Genomic DNA, 14,987 nt, shown 5'->3' with positions numbered 1-14,987 from the left:
AATGAGCATAAGACTGCCTCCCTCACAAGTGGATAAGTATGTTTAAGAACTAAGTAAGTCAATAAATGTAATTCCCTGCAAACAGTGCATGCCACACAGTAAGCTCTTAAAGTTAGCTATCATTATTATCAGTGATAAGAAGATGAAAACATCACAGAGCTTCCTCTCAAAGAGCTGAGTTTAATGAAACTTATCAAAGTTAATTGGGTGACAAAAGTTTCAAGCTACAAGCCTTCACAAAAAATTTGTTTTAAAGAAAGCAGTAGAAAATTACCAAAGTAAAGACTTTTAGATTAAAACAGGGCTAAGCAAGAGGAAGATGGCTGGTCTTTACCATACAAAATCTATCAGGCACAGACTTCTGATGGCAAAACCGGTTTGACTTAATTAAGTTCAGCAACAAGTATGCTCCAAGGTAAGATCACATGTGATTATTCATAGCTGCCTATAACTATTGGAAACTATGTTTCTTAAAGATCAGAAATGAGATTTTCTTTCTGCTCCAAGTGGACGCTAGCACATTGCCTGACACAAAGTAGAAACTCAGTGGATAAGGTACCCAAACTGATGTTCAGAAGCCCAAGTTCTCCATCAACTGCAATTCAATTCATGCTGCACGTAATACTAATAGGCACCCATCAGTGGCCAAGTGCTTTGCACAAATTCTTTCATTAAATCCTCAGCTGAGCTATTTAGAGGACCAATTAGAACGTTTTCTTCATATTCCAATAAAACATACAAGCAACTGTTTTTTAAAACCAGACTGATGTTCATGAGATTCTTTTAAGCTCTCTCCCCCCTAAGGGCTAATAAACATTTTTTTAAATTATCTGACCTTACATTTAACTATCTAAACTAACTGTATAGCACACCACATTTTGTAAGAGTAGAAATGCCAGAGCTATTGAGATTATGAAATGGGAATCAACTGCAGATTTTCTTTTTTTTAAGCTGTAAGCCAAATGTCATGATATCTGCAACAACACCTATACCTACATTGTTTTAAAGCTTTAAGTCGACTCCTCCAGCAAAAATTGGAGAGTACCATTACTGCCCATGGCCCCTCCTTTTGGTTAAAATAGTTTAACCAAAGTAAGTAAATTTCCTAAGTGAAATTAGTAAGCAAAGGGATGAGTATTTTAACCATTAATATTTAATTCCCCCTACCTACAAAATAAAGGTTGGACTACCTAATTTTTAGGATCTCCCTGAAAAAAGCAAATAGTCTGAATCTATAAAAGGAAAGCAAAGAAAAATTCCCTAACAAGCATTAAAAGAATACCAGTAAAACTCAGGCATGAACATTTACTTAAACTTAGTGAAGTACAGCAGGTTTGTTTTTTTGGGTTTTTTTTTTTTTTTTATGAATTTCTTCCCTTTGGCCTGAGATCAGTTTCACCCTGCATTCCAGCAGTATGCCACAATGGGTCAAATGTTCTAGACTCTACTGAGCCTAATGTCAGAATCACTTCCGTTCCCAGAAATTTCATCTCCAGGAAGTCAAAATCCGTAATTCTCCAAAAAATGTGAGTAACTCAACTTATTTTTCAGACCATTTAAGAACTGGCACAATAGACCGTCATGTACAGAGAAAACTCTGCTTTGGGGTTTAAAAAACAGTTTCTCCAAAGATATTTATATTTAGAGGAAAAAAGCACTCAGAATGAAATAGAAATTTAACCTCCAGTGACTTAAAGTCACATAACATGAAAATTTATACAGTGAGTTACTAAAAAATGCTTAAAATTATCTTAAGCTGGCTATCTTTCAAGTCAACACAAATGATTTGTGGGTTCTCTGTATTTGAAAAGTTTTTAAATTAATTTTTACAAAATGATGAAAAAGTGCGTGAAAGGAAAAAAAGGATGAAAGATTTGAAGAGATACTTCACAGAAGATAAATGCCCAACAAACACATGCAAAGATGTTCAACATCATTTAGTCGTCAAGAAAATACAAATTAAATCCACAATGTGATAGGACCATCCATCCATTAAAATGGCTAAAATTAAAAAGGCTGGCAAAACCACAAGTTGGCAACGATGCAGAGCAATTAGATCACTCATCTGTTGCTGGTGGGAATGTAAAGACAGTGCAATTTTGGAAACAATTTGGCAGTTTCTTACCAAGTTCAATATACACTGATACATGCACCAACATAGATGAATCTTAAAAACATACTGAGTGAAAGACGCCAGCCACAAAAGAGCATGTACTGTTTGATTCCATTCATGTTAAATTTTTAAGATGAACCTAAGCTGTGTGACAAAAAGCAGATTTCTGGTTGCCTGGGGCCAAGAAAGGAGGAGGGGGGTGAGAATGAGATCGGGCCAAGGAACCATTCAATATCTCGACTGTGGTGGTAGCTTTTCGGCAGTATACATTTGCCAAAATCCATACACATGGACACTTAAAATGGGTCCATTTTATGTACATAAATTTTATTTTAGTAAGAACTTCATTCGTAAAATCCTCAATTTTACTGCCCTCTGGATTAGATCAGCTTTCACCAAGCGGTCTGCAGAGGGGCAGGCCCGTTCTGAAGCAGGCGGGTTTTCACACGTGGGACTCGGGCACCTGTCAGGACCCGCTGGTGGGTCCATGAGGTTCCTCCTCTGTTACATCTGTCACTCAGGACTCACCTGTCAGAGCCCCTCCCAGGCTGCCCCGCCGCAGCTCTCGACCATCCTCACTCAGCTGTCTTTTAAACCTCAGTGACTTTGCAGGGCCAGAAGTCACATCTGGGTTGCTGCATTTCCGAAACGGCATGGGTGGCGGGGAGAGTATGTGGTCAAGCTGCAGAGAGAAAGAAGGGATGTCACTCACTGAGGACACTCTCAACACAGCCAGAATGCAACACCAACCAGTCCTCGGCTCCTCTTTTCTTATCCTTCTCTAAATCCCTCCCGCCCAAGCCTGCTGCTCATTTGGTTACTTTAGACAATTCAGGGTTTCACTGTCATGTTCTGCATCCGAAAAACATTCTGGCGTACTGCAAAATCTCTATAGCAATGATTTTTAAGCTGTGGGTCACAACAAACTAGTGGGTCATGAAATCAAGTTTAGTAAACCTAAGCAGTATTTTTTTTTAATACACTAAAGTTGTTAGAATCCAATGAAGGAAGGAAAAGTACCATTTCATGAAATGTCTGATAAAGCTATGCTTGCACGTGTCCTTAGTCACTGTGTCAAATATATGTCTTTCCATGGGCCATGATCCCTCTAAAAAAATGAATAATATTGTTCTATAAAGAATCAATAGATCACTGCTTTAGCTGTTCACAAAAGAAAACCCACAAGCTTCTGGTGCTCACAAATATGCACAGGGAAGGGCAATTTCTAAGCACCACAACCCTTAATGCAGATCAATACATCCCTGTATCACTTTATCACTTTTTAAAAGAAAACCTGTCACAAGAATCAGAGAAACTAAAACCACTTCAAGCAACAGCTTTCTACAAAGGAATCCCTTGTGTCACAACACTTATTTAAAGATCTGTCCTCCTTTCTTAAGAAAACCTTTCATACTTGAATAGGGCCACATCTTCTAAAATGTTCACCTTCAAAGTACAGATGCATATATATGTGTCTAGATGGTTATTAAGGACAAAAATATTCATATGCACATATCTATATCCAGACAGATTAAGAACAAGAAAGAAGTACAAAAGGTATTCATGGAAATCCCAAATGCCACACACACACACACACACACACACACACACAAACTTTGTAGAAATTTAAATTCACACAAGACTTCAGTAGCAATGCTCAAATCTGGGCATTTCAAAGGATGCTTCATTGAGACTTGTTTTGTTTTCCTGGGTAGAGAGAAGGATATCTGGTTATACCTGTCAGCATTTTTTCAGATTAAGACGATCAAGGATATATTTTATAGGAAAATGAAATTTAGGGGCAAAATCATCCATTTGTCTGTCTTTGTACTGAAGCATATTCAAAATCACGGCACAAAAAGAAACTTAACGTTGCCTGTGAACAACTCCTCCCAGGCGCACGGAGATGGAACAGACCTCATTGGCTCACCTATCCCAAGATGTCAACTCTCCCCCAAGCTCACTGTATTCATTACACTGAATAGCTGGATTTCAAGCACTTGTCAGTAAGTACCACCTCCATTTCATTGCCCATCAGTTATGTACTGTACCTCATTGCCACTTAGTATTCTTGTGAGAGATCCCAAAAAAACTTGTAGGGCATCCACTCCAGGATCAAGCCAGATCAGTAGGGAAAAGGGATTCCAGATTGCACTCTTGGAAGCTATTTGTTGAGTCCATGGTTCATTACAACAGTGTCCTTCTTAGGAGGACCTCCAAGAAGGAACTGTATCTAGACCCCTTGGCCTTAAACCTTATGGACACCAAATTGGAGCCAGGGAACACTGGTCAGTGACACATCAGCTTCTGGAAAATGCAATCAGTTGTCCAAATGTAGTCTGATCATTACACAATGTAGAGGATATTTTGCTTCCTTCTTGGCTCCATTTTAGGCCTTTACCCCAGTTTTTTTTTCTTTTTCCCCTGCCAATTTTTTAAATATTTTTCATTTTAAAGTAGGCTCCACACCCAACGTGGGGCTCAAATTCACAATCCTGAGATCAAGAGTTGCATGCTCTATCGACTGAGCAGCCAGGCGCCCCTCCTGCCAATTTTTTTTTTTTAATTTGAAAAATTTCAGAATAAAATTTGCAATGACAAAAAAAGTTTTAAGGACACTACAATGAGCTCCCTTATTCCCATTACCCCTGGTGAATAGTTAACCTTTTGCCATACTGCTTTTGCTCTCTCTTTTTCTCTCTCTTTTCCTCCCACCCCCACACAGTGCAGAGTTCCTTGCAGACATTATGGGTCTTCCCCCCCTCAAAACTTCAGCAGGCCTTTGCTAAGAACAAGGACATTCTCTTCAATTCTCCTACCCTGTATTATATGTAACCTTTTAAGATGTCTCAAATCTTTTGTTACCAACTTAAATTATAAATGGTAGGAAAAAGGTCAAATAAGACTGTATCATATAGACTTAATATTAGAAATATGTTCTTTTGCATTAAAAGGAAAACTTTCAGCCACAAGGTGGCAATGTGCCACAGACATTCAACAACCCTAATGGCTCGCTACCTCGTCCTCTAAATGCACCAAGAACCCCTCAGAGTATCTGAGCGACTTCAGCTCCATTCCACTTAGTTACCTTCACCTAATTACTAGTGGCAGCTGGATCAAACACAAATATTTATTGTTTAAGGTTCATCAATTTCTGCTACTTATTTTTCACCTGAAGTCAAATTTTTCAGCTTGCAGAATTACAATTACTCTCTCTGGGAAGGATTGTTATATCACAAATTAACAGAGGGTGCAAAAAATAAGCAGAGGAAAGATAATTCCTAAATAAGAATGATGTAATTTCCTTACCTATTTCCAACAAAGCCCTCCAAGACAAAACAAAGGCAGGGGAAGGAGAAGGAAATCAAGGAGAACGTGTAAGAAAATCCATTTCATCACATATACAGCCACAAGCTCTTAGTCCATAAGCCAGCATTTTTAATCAGAATCACAACCCCAAGAGGGGAGAGTATTATTTTAAATCTGGGAAAATGGAGTCAGTGAACTATGAAGGCTGTAAATGTTTCAAACCCAATAGAAGCAGAAAAACCTGTAAGCATAGGGCCATGTTCCAGGATCCCATTTCCTTCTTCACGTTAAATCACAGTCCCAACAGGGCTCTCTCTAAATAGATCATTTTTCCAAATTTGCTGGGTTGTCAGTGGCTCTACTTTTCTTTCTACAATTAGTCAAAGCTTCTCAAAATGGTCCACTGCAGCCCTGCAATTTATTCTTCATTTTTTGTCCCGATTCAAACACTCACGCTCCATTTACAAACATTTCAGCACACCCTAGAGCTTATGGTAGACATCAAACCTATCACTTTGGACGCTGCCCTTAAAATGATTCCAGTTTAATGTTTGCCAACTTTTCCAAACTCCCCAGGTCTTCATACTACAAGAAGCTCAACTAATGACAGAGCTCGTCTTGAAACTTCCAGTGATGTTTTAAGGGCATCTAAGCCTGAACCTGGCACCCTTGCTTCACACACTTCAAATTTTCCTCCCTAAACAGACCATGGACCGCTGGAGAGCCAGCCCTACTGCCCTGTCACATACTTACCTCACCTGCTGCTAGCCACAGAGGAGCCCCGATCGACACGCATTCTCCAGCGGGGCATCCTCACTTCATTCACCAATAGCAAATACCGATTCGTGGTGCACTCCCTTTGCTCCAAATTTCCTAGGTCGGTTTTCTTAACCTCCTTGTAGTTCCAAGCGCCACAAAATTTTGAAATCAGACCAAAAGGGAGCAAGCGTTCCACTTACATGGAAACAAGTGCTGTTGCTGGAGCAGTTTATCACAGCAAACACAGAAGCATCTTCAAGAACAAAAGGCGTACAGACACTCTAATACAACTCCTTCAAGTCTAAAGTGTATTTGGGGCAGTGTTTCCAAAATTCTCAGTCCTACAGAAAAACTAATCACCAGAATTCCATGCCTGTGTTTTCTTTATTTAGCATATCCATCCTCCGCTGGATGTTTTCCAATGATCATGCTGAGAAAAACAGAAGAACCCACCATATTCACACTGTGGCTTCTTCCATCGGCAAAAGTACAGGTAAAGGCAAATCACTGAGGAGTCTCCATCTTATTTTGAGGGTCTCTGCCATCCCCACCCCCGCTATTTCCAAACATGGACCATGGGTTTCTTCTTCCATGGCTATAGCCCCCAGGAATAGTATCACTTCCTTCTAAAAGGGCACATCCTAATTTTCAAGGAACATTCAACTTGCACCTTTTGAACTGATCATTTTCCCCAAATTCCCCTTCTAGACTTACATGCTTGAGCCCACAAGTTCTCTAGTCTATAGTTCTTAAATAATCCCAATGATCATATGAGCATAGAGGTATTTTTCCATGTTCAGCAAATTGCAACTCCTTTCTCAAGCTACTCAAGTCTCAAACCTTACAGTTATTCTGAACTTCTGTTTTCACCCATATTCAGTCCGCAAATGCTCTAACTCAACCTCCAAAATACATATATCCAGAATCCAATCACTTCCCCACTTCTACTGTTACTGCTCTTACCCCTGCCATCCGGGTCTCTCTGTTGGCATCCTTGCCTCAGCCCAGCAGCCAGGGACCCTTCTAAAACACAAGCCAGATGTACCACAACCCCTGCTGGAGTTCCCCATGGCTTCCCTTCACCCAGAACAAAACCCAAAATCATGGCAATGCCCTACAGGTCCTACCACCTCTACCCACAAGTCTCTGATCCCGGCTACTACTACTTCACTCAATCCACCTTGGTGTGTTGCTGGCCCTCTGGTGCCCCAGGCATCCTGACACCCAGCACGTTTACTTTTACTGCAGCCTCTGTCTGGGGCTCACTCCGGGTATTGGCTACCACGCTCCGCTTCCCCATCACCCTCCACCCCCATCCTCCAGGTCCCTATTCAACCATTACTCTTCCAGGGGCCCCTCCCCAACTGCCTGATGTAAAACAGCATGCCCACCACTTCATTCCCTTCTTTATTTTTCTTCCTAGCATCTATCACCCCATGTTAGATCTTTTATATCGGTTTATTGTCCTTCTTCCACTAGATCCTAAGTTGCATGAAGTTACACACTAGTCTGTTCCATTTGTCCACTGCTCTACATAAAAGGCACCATGTAAATTTTGGTTGGAAGAACAAATGAATGGCAATCTCTGGTATTTAGTTTAAAATACAACAGCAGGGCGCCTGGGTGGCTCAGTTGGTTAAGCGACTGCCTTCGGCTCAGGTCATGATCCTGGAGTCCCGGGATCGAGTCCCGCATCGGGCTCCCTGCTTGGCAGGGGGTCTGCTTCTCCCTCTGACCCTCCTCCCTCTCATGCTCTCTCTCATTCTCTCTCAAATAAATAAATAAAATCTTTAAAATAAAATAAATAAATAAATAAATAAAAATAAAATAAAATACAACAGCAAAATAAAGAACACATGCAATTAAGGGTTTTTATTGCTAGAAAAAGCTGAATAAAATAATATTAAATGTTACTCAAGGTGAAAATGCTCAATTGAGTCTCGAGCATTTTGACAAAATTGAACTTTTCATGTATGAAAAAGACCCTGAGGTTATAGCAAATGCCATCTTTTTAAATAATCTTTTCTATATACAAACTAACATGTTAATTTTTTAACACTGCTCTCTCTGAAGGTGATTCCTAAATAAGGAATTATTCGGCCTCCTAACTAGATCCTAACTAGCATATTCAATTGTGTCTATCAATCCATGCCTTTCCCTACACTCTTTTCTCTTTTCTGTAATTCCTCGCTCATCCCCAAGATGTGGCACATGCATTTTAAAGACCCATCCAGAATGCATGTGCCCTAAGGCCAAAGTTCATTAGTTCACCAGGATCATCAATGTCATGTGCATACATAATGAGGCTCACCAGTAAAGCCTTTTTTATGTTAAAAAAAGAAAAAAGAGAAAGAGACTGACTAGTAACACGGGGTTATGAAGACAATGTTCAGTTGTTCTGTTTCTTGGTATTAAATATTCTAAAAAAAAATCATAGGTATGAAAATGAAAAATTAAAAAATTGCAGAGACTATGCCCATAATCTTAATTAACTGCTCTACTGCTTCCTTCCAAAAAGGAATCCAACGAGCAACTTGAAACGACTTTATTTCAAAACAGAATTTTATTTACTTTTAAACCAAAACCTATAAACATTTTAAAATTTGATAGAGTTCCGGGCGCCTGGGTGGCTCAGATGGTTAAGCGTCTGCCTTCGGCTCAGGTCATGATCCCAGGGTCCTGGGATGGAGTCCCGCATCGGGCTCTCTGCTCCTTGGGAGCCTGCTTCTCCCTCTGCCTCTCTCTCTCTCTGTCCCTCATGAATAAATAAATAAAAATCTTTAAAAAAAAATTTGATAGAGTTCCATCGTTAAGACAGTCATTACTGGATTCCTACTAATTTCGCAGTGGTTAGAAACGCCAACACTTACTACCCAATTAAGACAATTAACTATTTCTATGCCTGTTTCCTCATCCACAAAATATTAGTAATAATACTACATATGTCCTGAGGTTATTGTGGATATTAAAAGAATTCATATATGCACTTAGAACAATGCACAGAACATAATAAGTGTACAATAAATGTTAGCCAGGGTGGTTATTAAAATTGCCATATAGGAAGTCACCCTATTCACAAACATCTCCACATGTGTACTTCATCACAAATGGCTTGCAAGGAAATTAAACGGATTACAGTTTTACTGAGTTGTCTTATTTTCCTTTATGGCTCAAAGGAGAACTTGGCTTGAACTGTTTTACAATTATTTCCGGCTGTTGTTCTCATGCTGTACGGTGTTCAGTGTGCACGAGGCAGAGCCATACAGAAGTAAGGAGCCTAGCCCAAATTTGAGCTGTTAGGTGCAGTATCGCAGGGTCATACCTTGGCCAAGCTACTTGACTCCTCTCTGAAGTATGGGCCTCAGAGGTAGGGAGGAGGCAGGTAGATGATGGATGAAAAGGGTTCAACACAGTGCTTGGCACATTTAAGCACTCAGTAACTAATAATGTTGGTGATAACTGTCACCCGAGCTGAGCTCAAGTTCCATGTTCTCTTAGCCTGTTGACTGGTAAAGCATATGGCTATTCACCTGACCCTTCCGAGTGGCATCTCTCAGGCATTCTTACCTCTAACTCTACACTACTCCAATAGAGAAAAAAACATTTAACATGCTCACCACTGCATGAAGAATATGCACCTCCCTTTCCCCAGCATCCTAAATTCTAACTATACAGACTGAGTCAGACATTGACAGGGCTATAATCATGGCCCACATTGTAGTGGGGCTCATTTAATTGACTTTGCTGACATTCACTGTGGATTATGCCACCCAGAATGCATGCTTCCATTTAAGGATACTCTAAGAAATAGCCATTAAATCTGGCCACGATGTTGTACAAACAAATGAAGAGGAGCCTCTATTAGATAGTATCCACCTTGTCAAGGTATGCCTCTGGGCACAACAGGGGACAAAAATCCCTGCCCGCCAGAAGCTTCATTCTAGTTGGGGAGAGAGAAACCTGGAGAAAATGCTGTCAGTTCTCTGTAGTACAATCAAGCATGTTTCTGCTGGGTTATGTATGGCCTGATTTTACCCTGGGAACCCCACAAAGCACAGAATTCAACACATTTCTCTCATTCAACCACTGGAAATTACAGGGAAAGGTCTATGCAACCCACCACAACCAAGTGTGACCAGTCCAATCTCCGTCAAGACATCCTGGGTCTGCTTGCGGCACCAACCTCACACTGGATTCCACTTTACCCCGTGCTGGAGACTGAATGTTTGTGTTCCCCCCAAATTCTAATGTTGAACACTAACCCCCAGTGTGATGATATTTGCAGGTAGGGCCTTTGGGAAGTGATCAGGTCATGAAAGTGGAATCCGCCTGAATGGGATTGGCACCTTATACAAAACATCCACAGAGTTCTCTTGCTCCTTCCATCATGTGAGGACACAGCTATAACCTCTATGAACCAAGAAGCAAGCCCTCATCAGACAACGAATCTGCCGGTGGCATGCTCTTGAACCTACTGGCCTCCAGAACTTGGAGAAATGAATGGTTGTTTCTAAGTCATCCAGTCTATGGTACGTTGTTACGGGAGGCTAGACTGCCTAAAACACCCTCTACAGCGTGGTTCTCAGGTCGTGGTAATTCTGCCACTGAGGGGACATTTGGCAATGTCCGGAATCATTTTTTGTTTTCACAATTTAAAGGGAGCAGGGATGCTGCTGGTATCTACGGGCTAGAGACCAGAGACACTACTAAACACAGGACAAGGCACAGAAGAGCCCCAACCAGAAAGAATTACCCAGAGTAAAATGTCCATCATGTCACTCGTAAGAAATGCTGTTCTGTACTTGCTTTCCATTTGTGTATCCTCACTTATTTTTAAGTTATTCATCTTGCTGAGTTGTGTGTTATTTCAGGTCATCTTAAAACCTTCTGAGAACAAGAAAACGGACAGAGGGAGAGCACAGATGGAATCGTAGCAAAACTGATCATGTCAATGAGTCTGTTAAGCAAATAATTTCCTCAGCCACATTAATTTACCCAACCTACTTAGCTGGTTATTGCAATTCAGTTTCTCCAATGAATACCATGTTTTGAAAAATAAAACATCAATCAAACGTATTTAAACTGGGAGATGTACCAGATACCAAGATCATATTCCATCTTCAGTTTTTAATTAATTCTTTGAATCACAAACTTCAATTAGCAAAATAAAAAGTGTTTCAGAAACATCCTAAAATACATTATTAGATCAAACTACAATGGCATTCACCTAAACAGAGCTGCACCACTGGTTTCATCTCTTATGAGAATTGATTTTCTTTCTTCCCTTCTGAGAGAAATATGTAAATTAGCACTTTGATACCACTATCTCACTTTCGTCTGTCAACTCAACTTCAAGAAAGTCAATTCCTTTGCTTATGAACATCTCTAAACACATACGTGCACACACATGCCCGACCAGCAAGCAATATAATCACAATCCCAAGGAGAGAGCACCTCGCAGCAGGCATTTAACTGTGATGTTTACATTAAGCAATAAATTCAACAGTCTACGGATGTAAAAAAAAAAAAAAAAAAGGAAAAAAAGCTAATATTATGTTAGTTTTTTTTAAAACATAGCATTTTTCAAAGTTTAGTTGAGGAACCACGACAGCGGGGAAAGCACAGGGAATATGCTGATTTGATTTCACATATGTATCACCTGTTTTCCTGTCACTTTAGTATTCTCGATCTTTTTCTGACCTTTATTTAGGGATCTGATCCATGCCTGCAACTGTTTACTTATCTGAAGTCATTAAATTCCCCTGGTACCATCATGTCTCCATCAGTGACCTAACTCAAGACTCAGACCATAGTTAACCAAGCAGGAAGAGAATACACTCCTCTAGACACATCTATCCTCCATTTCAAGTCAGACGGGGAGATGCTCATCACTCCACTCAACTTTATGTGACGTGCCCACTTTCCCCTCAGGCAGAGGGAGGAGACCCCCAAGTAGGCAATATTATTATTCCCATTTTACCAATGAGAACCATATTCAGCAAGATTAGCCCCTCCAAACGGATCAGCTTCTTGGGCAGTACCAAAGGCAAAAAGCCCAAGATTGCTTCTGCCAAAGCCCCTGTTTCACTGTTCCCAGTGGTCTCCTAGAGAGCCCCTAGAGAGGGGCTCACAGTGGTGAAGCACAGCAAACGCCAGAAAGTTCACTTTAGTTTTCTCTTCCATCTCTGGTACAAGACAACTCCCTAGGGACAAAGATCTTAGAGTTTGATGTCAACAAGTCTGAATGCTCCAGTTCAATCCTAATTAGCAATCTACACAAGCAGTTTCTAGGGCTTCTACAGCTGAAATCCTTAAGCCAGAGTTACAGAATCACAAAATATGAGCAGCAGGAAGGACCTAAAAATCACCTCTAATCTAATTTCCTGCTTTTTGGAAGACTGAGGCCCAGACAAGTCAAGCCAACTGCCCAGGTTGAAAGAGATAGCTAGTGCATGAATGTAGGCCAGCACCCAAACTTCCAGACCTGCCATCTATTGCCTCTCACACCCTGCTCTCTTACCGACTTGGCTTACTGACACCTGACAGATATTCCCCACTCTGTTATAGGTGACTTGTAGGATTTCCTAGGGGCTTTTATTCATACATGCTCTATTAACCCAGGGTTGTTTTAAATATTTTTTTTAGCCAAATGTCTACTATGGACTGGGCACTGTGCTAAGGGCTGAGAAGCTGAGAACAGAATGGACACAGTCACCTTCCTCAGGAGACCTCCACCCAAGTGCGGGAGACAGACACAAAAACCCAACCATAAAACAATATGTCAGATGCAAGGATGGAATGATGCATAAGGGACTATAGTGGCTTGGAGCAGAACTAGGGTCTGGGACCTAATTAATTTCGTGTCTGTGTTGGTTGAAAATGCTGGTATTACTTTGCCTGAAAGGTAGTGACTCGTATGTACTCACACAGACTATGGTCTTCTCAGATACGCAGAAGCCAGTCCAGGAGACGCACAGAGCAGTATGGGGGGCTCATTTTGTTTCTGGATTGGCACTTTTCAAACTCAACCACCATGTCCTAGGTATAGGAGAGACAGAGCAGAGTTCTTCCCACCACCCACACCACACCATGACTGGAGCTTTTCTGATCCTCATCACCTATCCTTCTTGAGGTGCCAACTACCCACCACAGGCCAGGTGTTCTAGCAGTCATGCAGGGCATCACTTCCCATTTCCAGAGAGAACCAGAAAACAGAGGAGAGGAAGATGACAGTGGTTTGAGGCAAGCCCACAGCCAGGAGGGCATTCAGCCACTTGGCCATAGAAAAGGAGCTCAATTATCATTTCATCTATAAAATAAGGGTAATCTTACTTCCCTCACAGGATTTCTGAGGATTAAATGAACTGATTAGTATATAAAGCTCCTAGCAAGAGGTGACTTTCTTCCCTTACCCCTTCTTTATCTTAGCCTAGTTCATTTTGTCAGAACCAAAAAAAAAAAAAAAAATCATCAAGAACTAGAACTTCTTTTCAAATAACATCTATTAAAGCTAAAAATAAACTTGATACAAGTTTCTGGGGAAAAAAACCTTCAAAATATGCTTTTCCTTGTAAAATAATGTTTAAGCTCTTTAACTGAACAAACATATGAATGAATATTCATTTCATATTTTTACATTAAGAGGGAAACGGGATGTTTGAGCAAGTCTGCGTGGGTAGCAGTAACAAACCCAGCTCTGACCCAAGAGGCAAAATAAACATTCTTAAGAAAAGTATTCCTAAGAATCCTGAAGCATGAGTTCTCAGAAGTCATGAGGTCTCACCTGGTTAAATGGAAATCATTTAGAAGGACAGGGACAACTGTCACTGAGAAATTGGCAAATAGTGGGGAACTCAAATGAGGGCTATGGGGATGGTGGGGTGGTAAAGGTCATGCTAACTGTTTTTACCCCCTTTATTTCTTCTTCAAGAGGGAAAAAAAATAACCCAGGAACATGAGGGAGAAAGGAAGGGGAAGGAAGCTGGAAACAAGCGAAGTGATGTCGCAAGAGCTTTGGGGAAGTTACTCCCCTGTAGGCCCCCATCCTCCCATCATTCCCCCTCTGCTCTGGCTGTGTCCCACCACAGAGCCTAAGATCAGTCTTCTTTCTTGGCAAAAGGAGCAAATAACAAATAACCACAATAAATAAATAAATAAATTTATTAAATAAGCATCAATAAACATATTCCATAACTATAAACTAATACATGCTAAGACCTTCAGTCAGTAGCTCCTTCTTAATCCTGGATTACTATCTGACTAGGTTCCCGCCCTGATGCCTACCCTGTTTCTCTGGACTGAATCTTTGCTTCTCAATTGCTAGTCTCCCTGATGTGTGCCCTCCGAACTCAAGGTCTGGGGGCAGCCTTGTGCCCAGGGTTTTGCCCTTACTGGATCTTGCCTCTGAAACACAGCCTGCTGGGGACCAGATCCCACCATGGTGCTAGGACTCAGGGCTCCCTGCCTGCCTGTGGCCTGATCAAGTGCAGGACCTCTGCCCTGCCGCTGCTGGGAGCCACATACTGGATTTAGGGCTTGCTTTAGAAGTTTAGGTAATGGGCCAATATCCCAGATTTCCTTAGTCAGTTCACACCTTCCCAGGGCTCAATCCAAAGCCATTGTCCACCACCTTAACTCCCAGTCCTCAAGAGTCAGACCAGGTATAATCTGCCAGCCCCCCAGGAGGACATGAACTAAAACTCTCAACATGGGAAGGAGAAAATGCCACAGAAAGACATATAAGAGGAAGAAGGGAAGGGGTGGGCAATGCAACAAGAGACATAAGAAGGAGAAAAGAGGACAATTA

At 41.1% G+C, this 14,987-nt stretch overlaps 1 protein-coding gene across 7 annotated transcripts in view; it reads right to left on the bottom strand.

The window, feature by feature from the left end:
* MAST4 (microtubule associated serine/threonine kinase family member 4) overlaps nucleotides 1–14,987 on the bottom strand; it is a 545,730-nt gene that overhangs the window by 383,244 nt on the left and 147,499 nt on the right. For 6 of the 7 annotated variants that reach the window (XM_064596182.1, XM_045895811.3, XM_064596181.1 and 3 more), the window contains exon 2: nucleotides 2,642–2,795. In XM_064596182.1, coding sequence (XP_064452252.1) covers nucleotides 2,642–2,795 — 154 coding nt within the window. Of the gene's footprint in view, nucleotides 1–2,641; nucleotides 2,796–4,164; nucleotides 6,149–14,987 lie in introns of those variants that run through there. The other variant, XM_064596184.1, reaches the window with a different exon arrangement.

This window comes from Mirounga angustirostris, unplaced genomic scaffold (assembly GCF_029215605.1).
Source record: "Mirounga angustirostris isolate CCGP_5_RB_7025 unplaced genomic scaffold, mMirAng1.0.hap1 SCAF_7, whole genome shotgun sequence".
Lineage (NCBI taxonomy): Eukaryota > Metazoa > Chordata > Mammalia > Carnivora > Phocidae > Mirounga > Mirounga angustirostris.
Note: the sequence above shows the minus strand (reverse complement) of the source record. Positions and strands in the feature narration are given on the sequence as shown.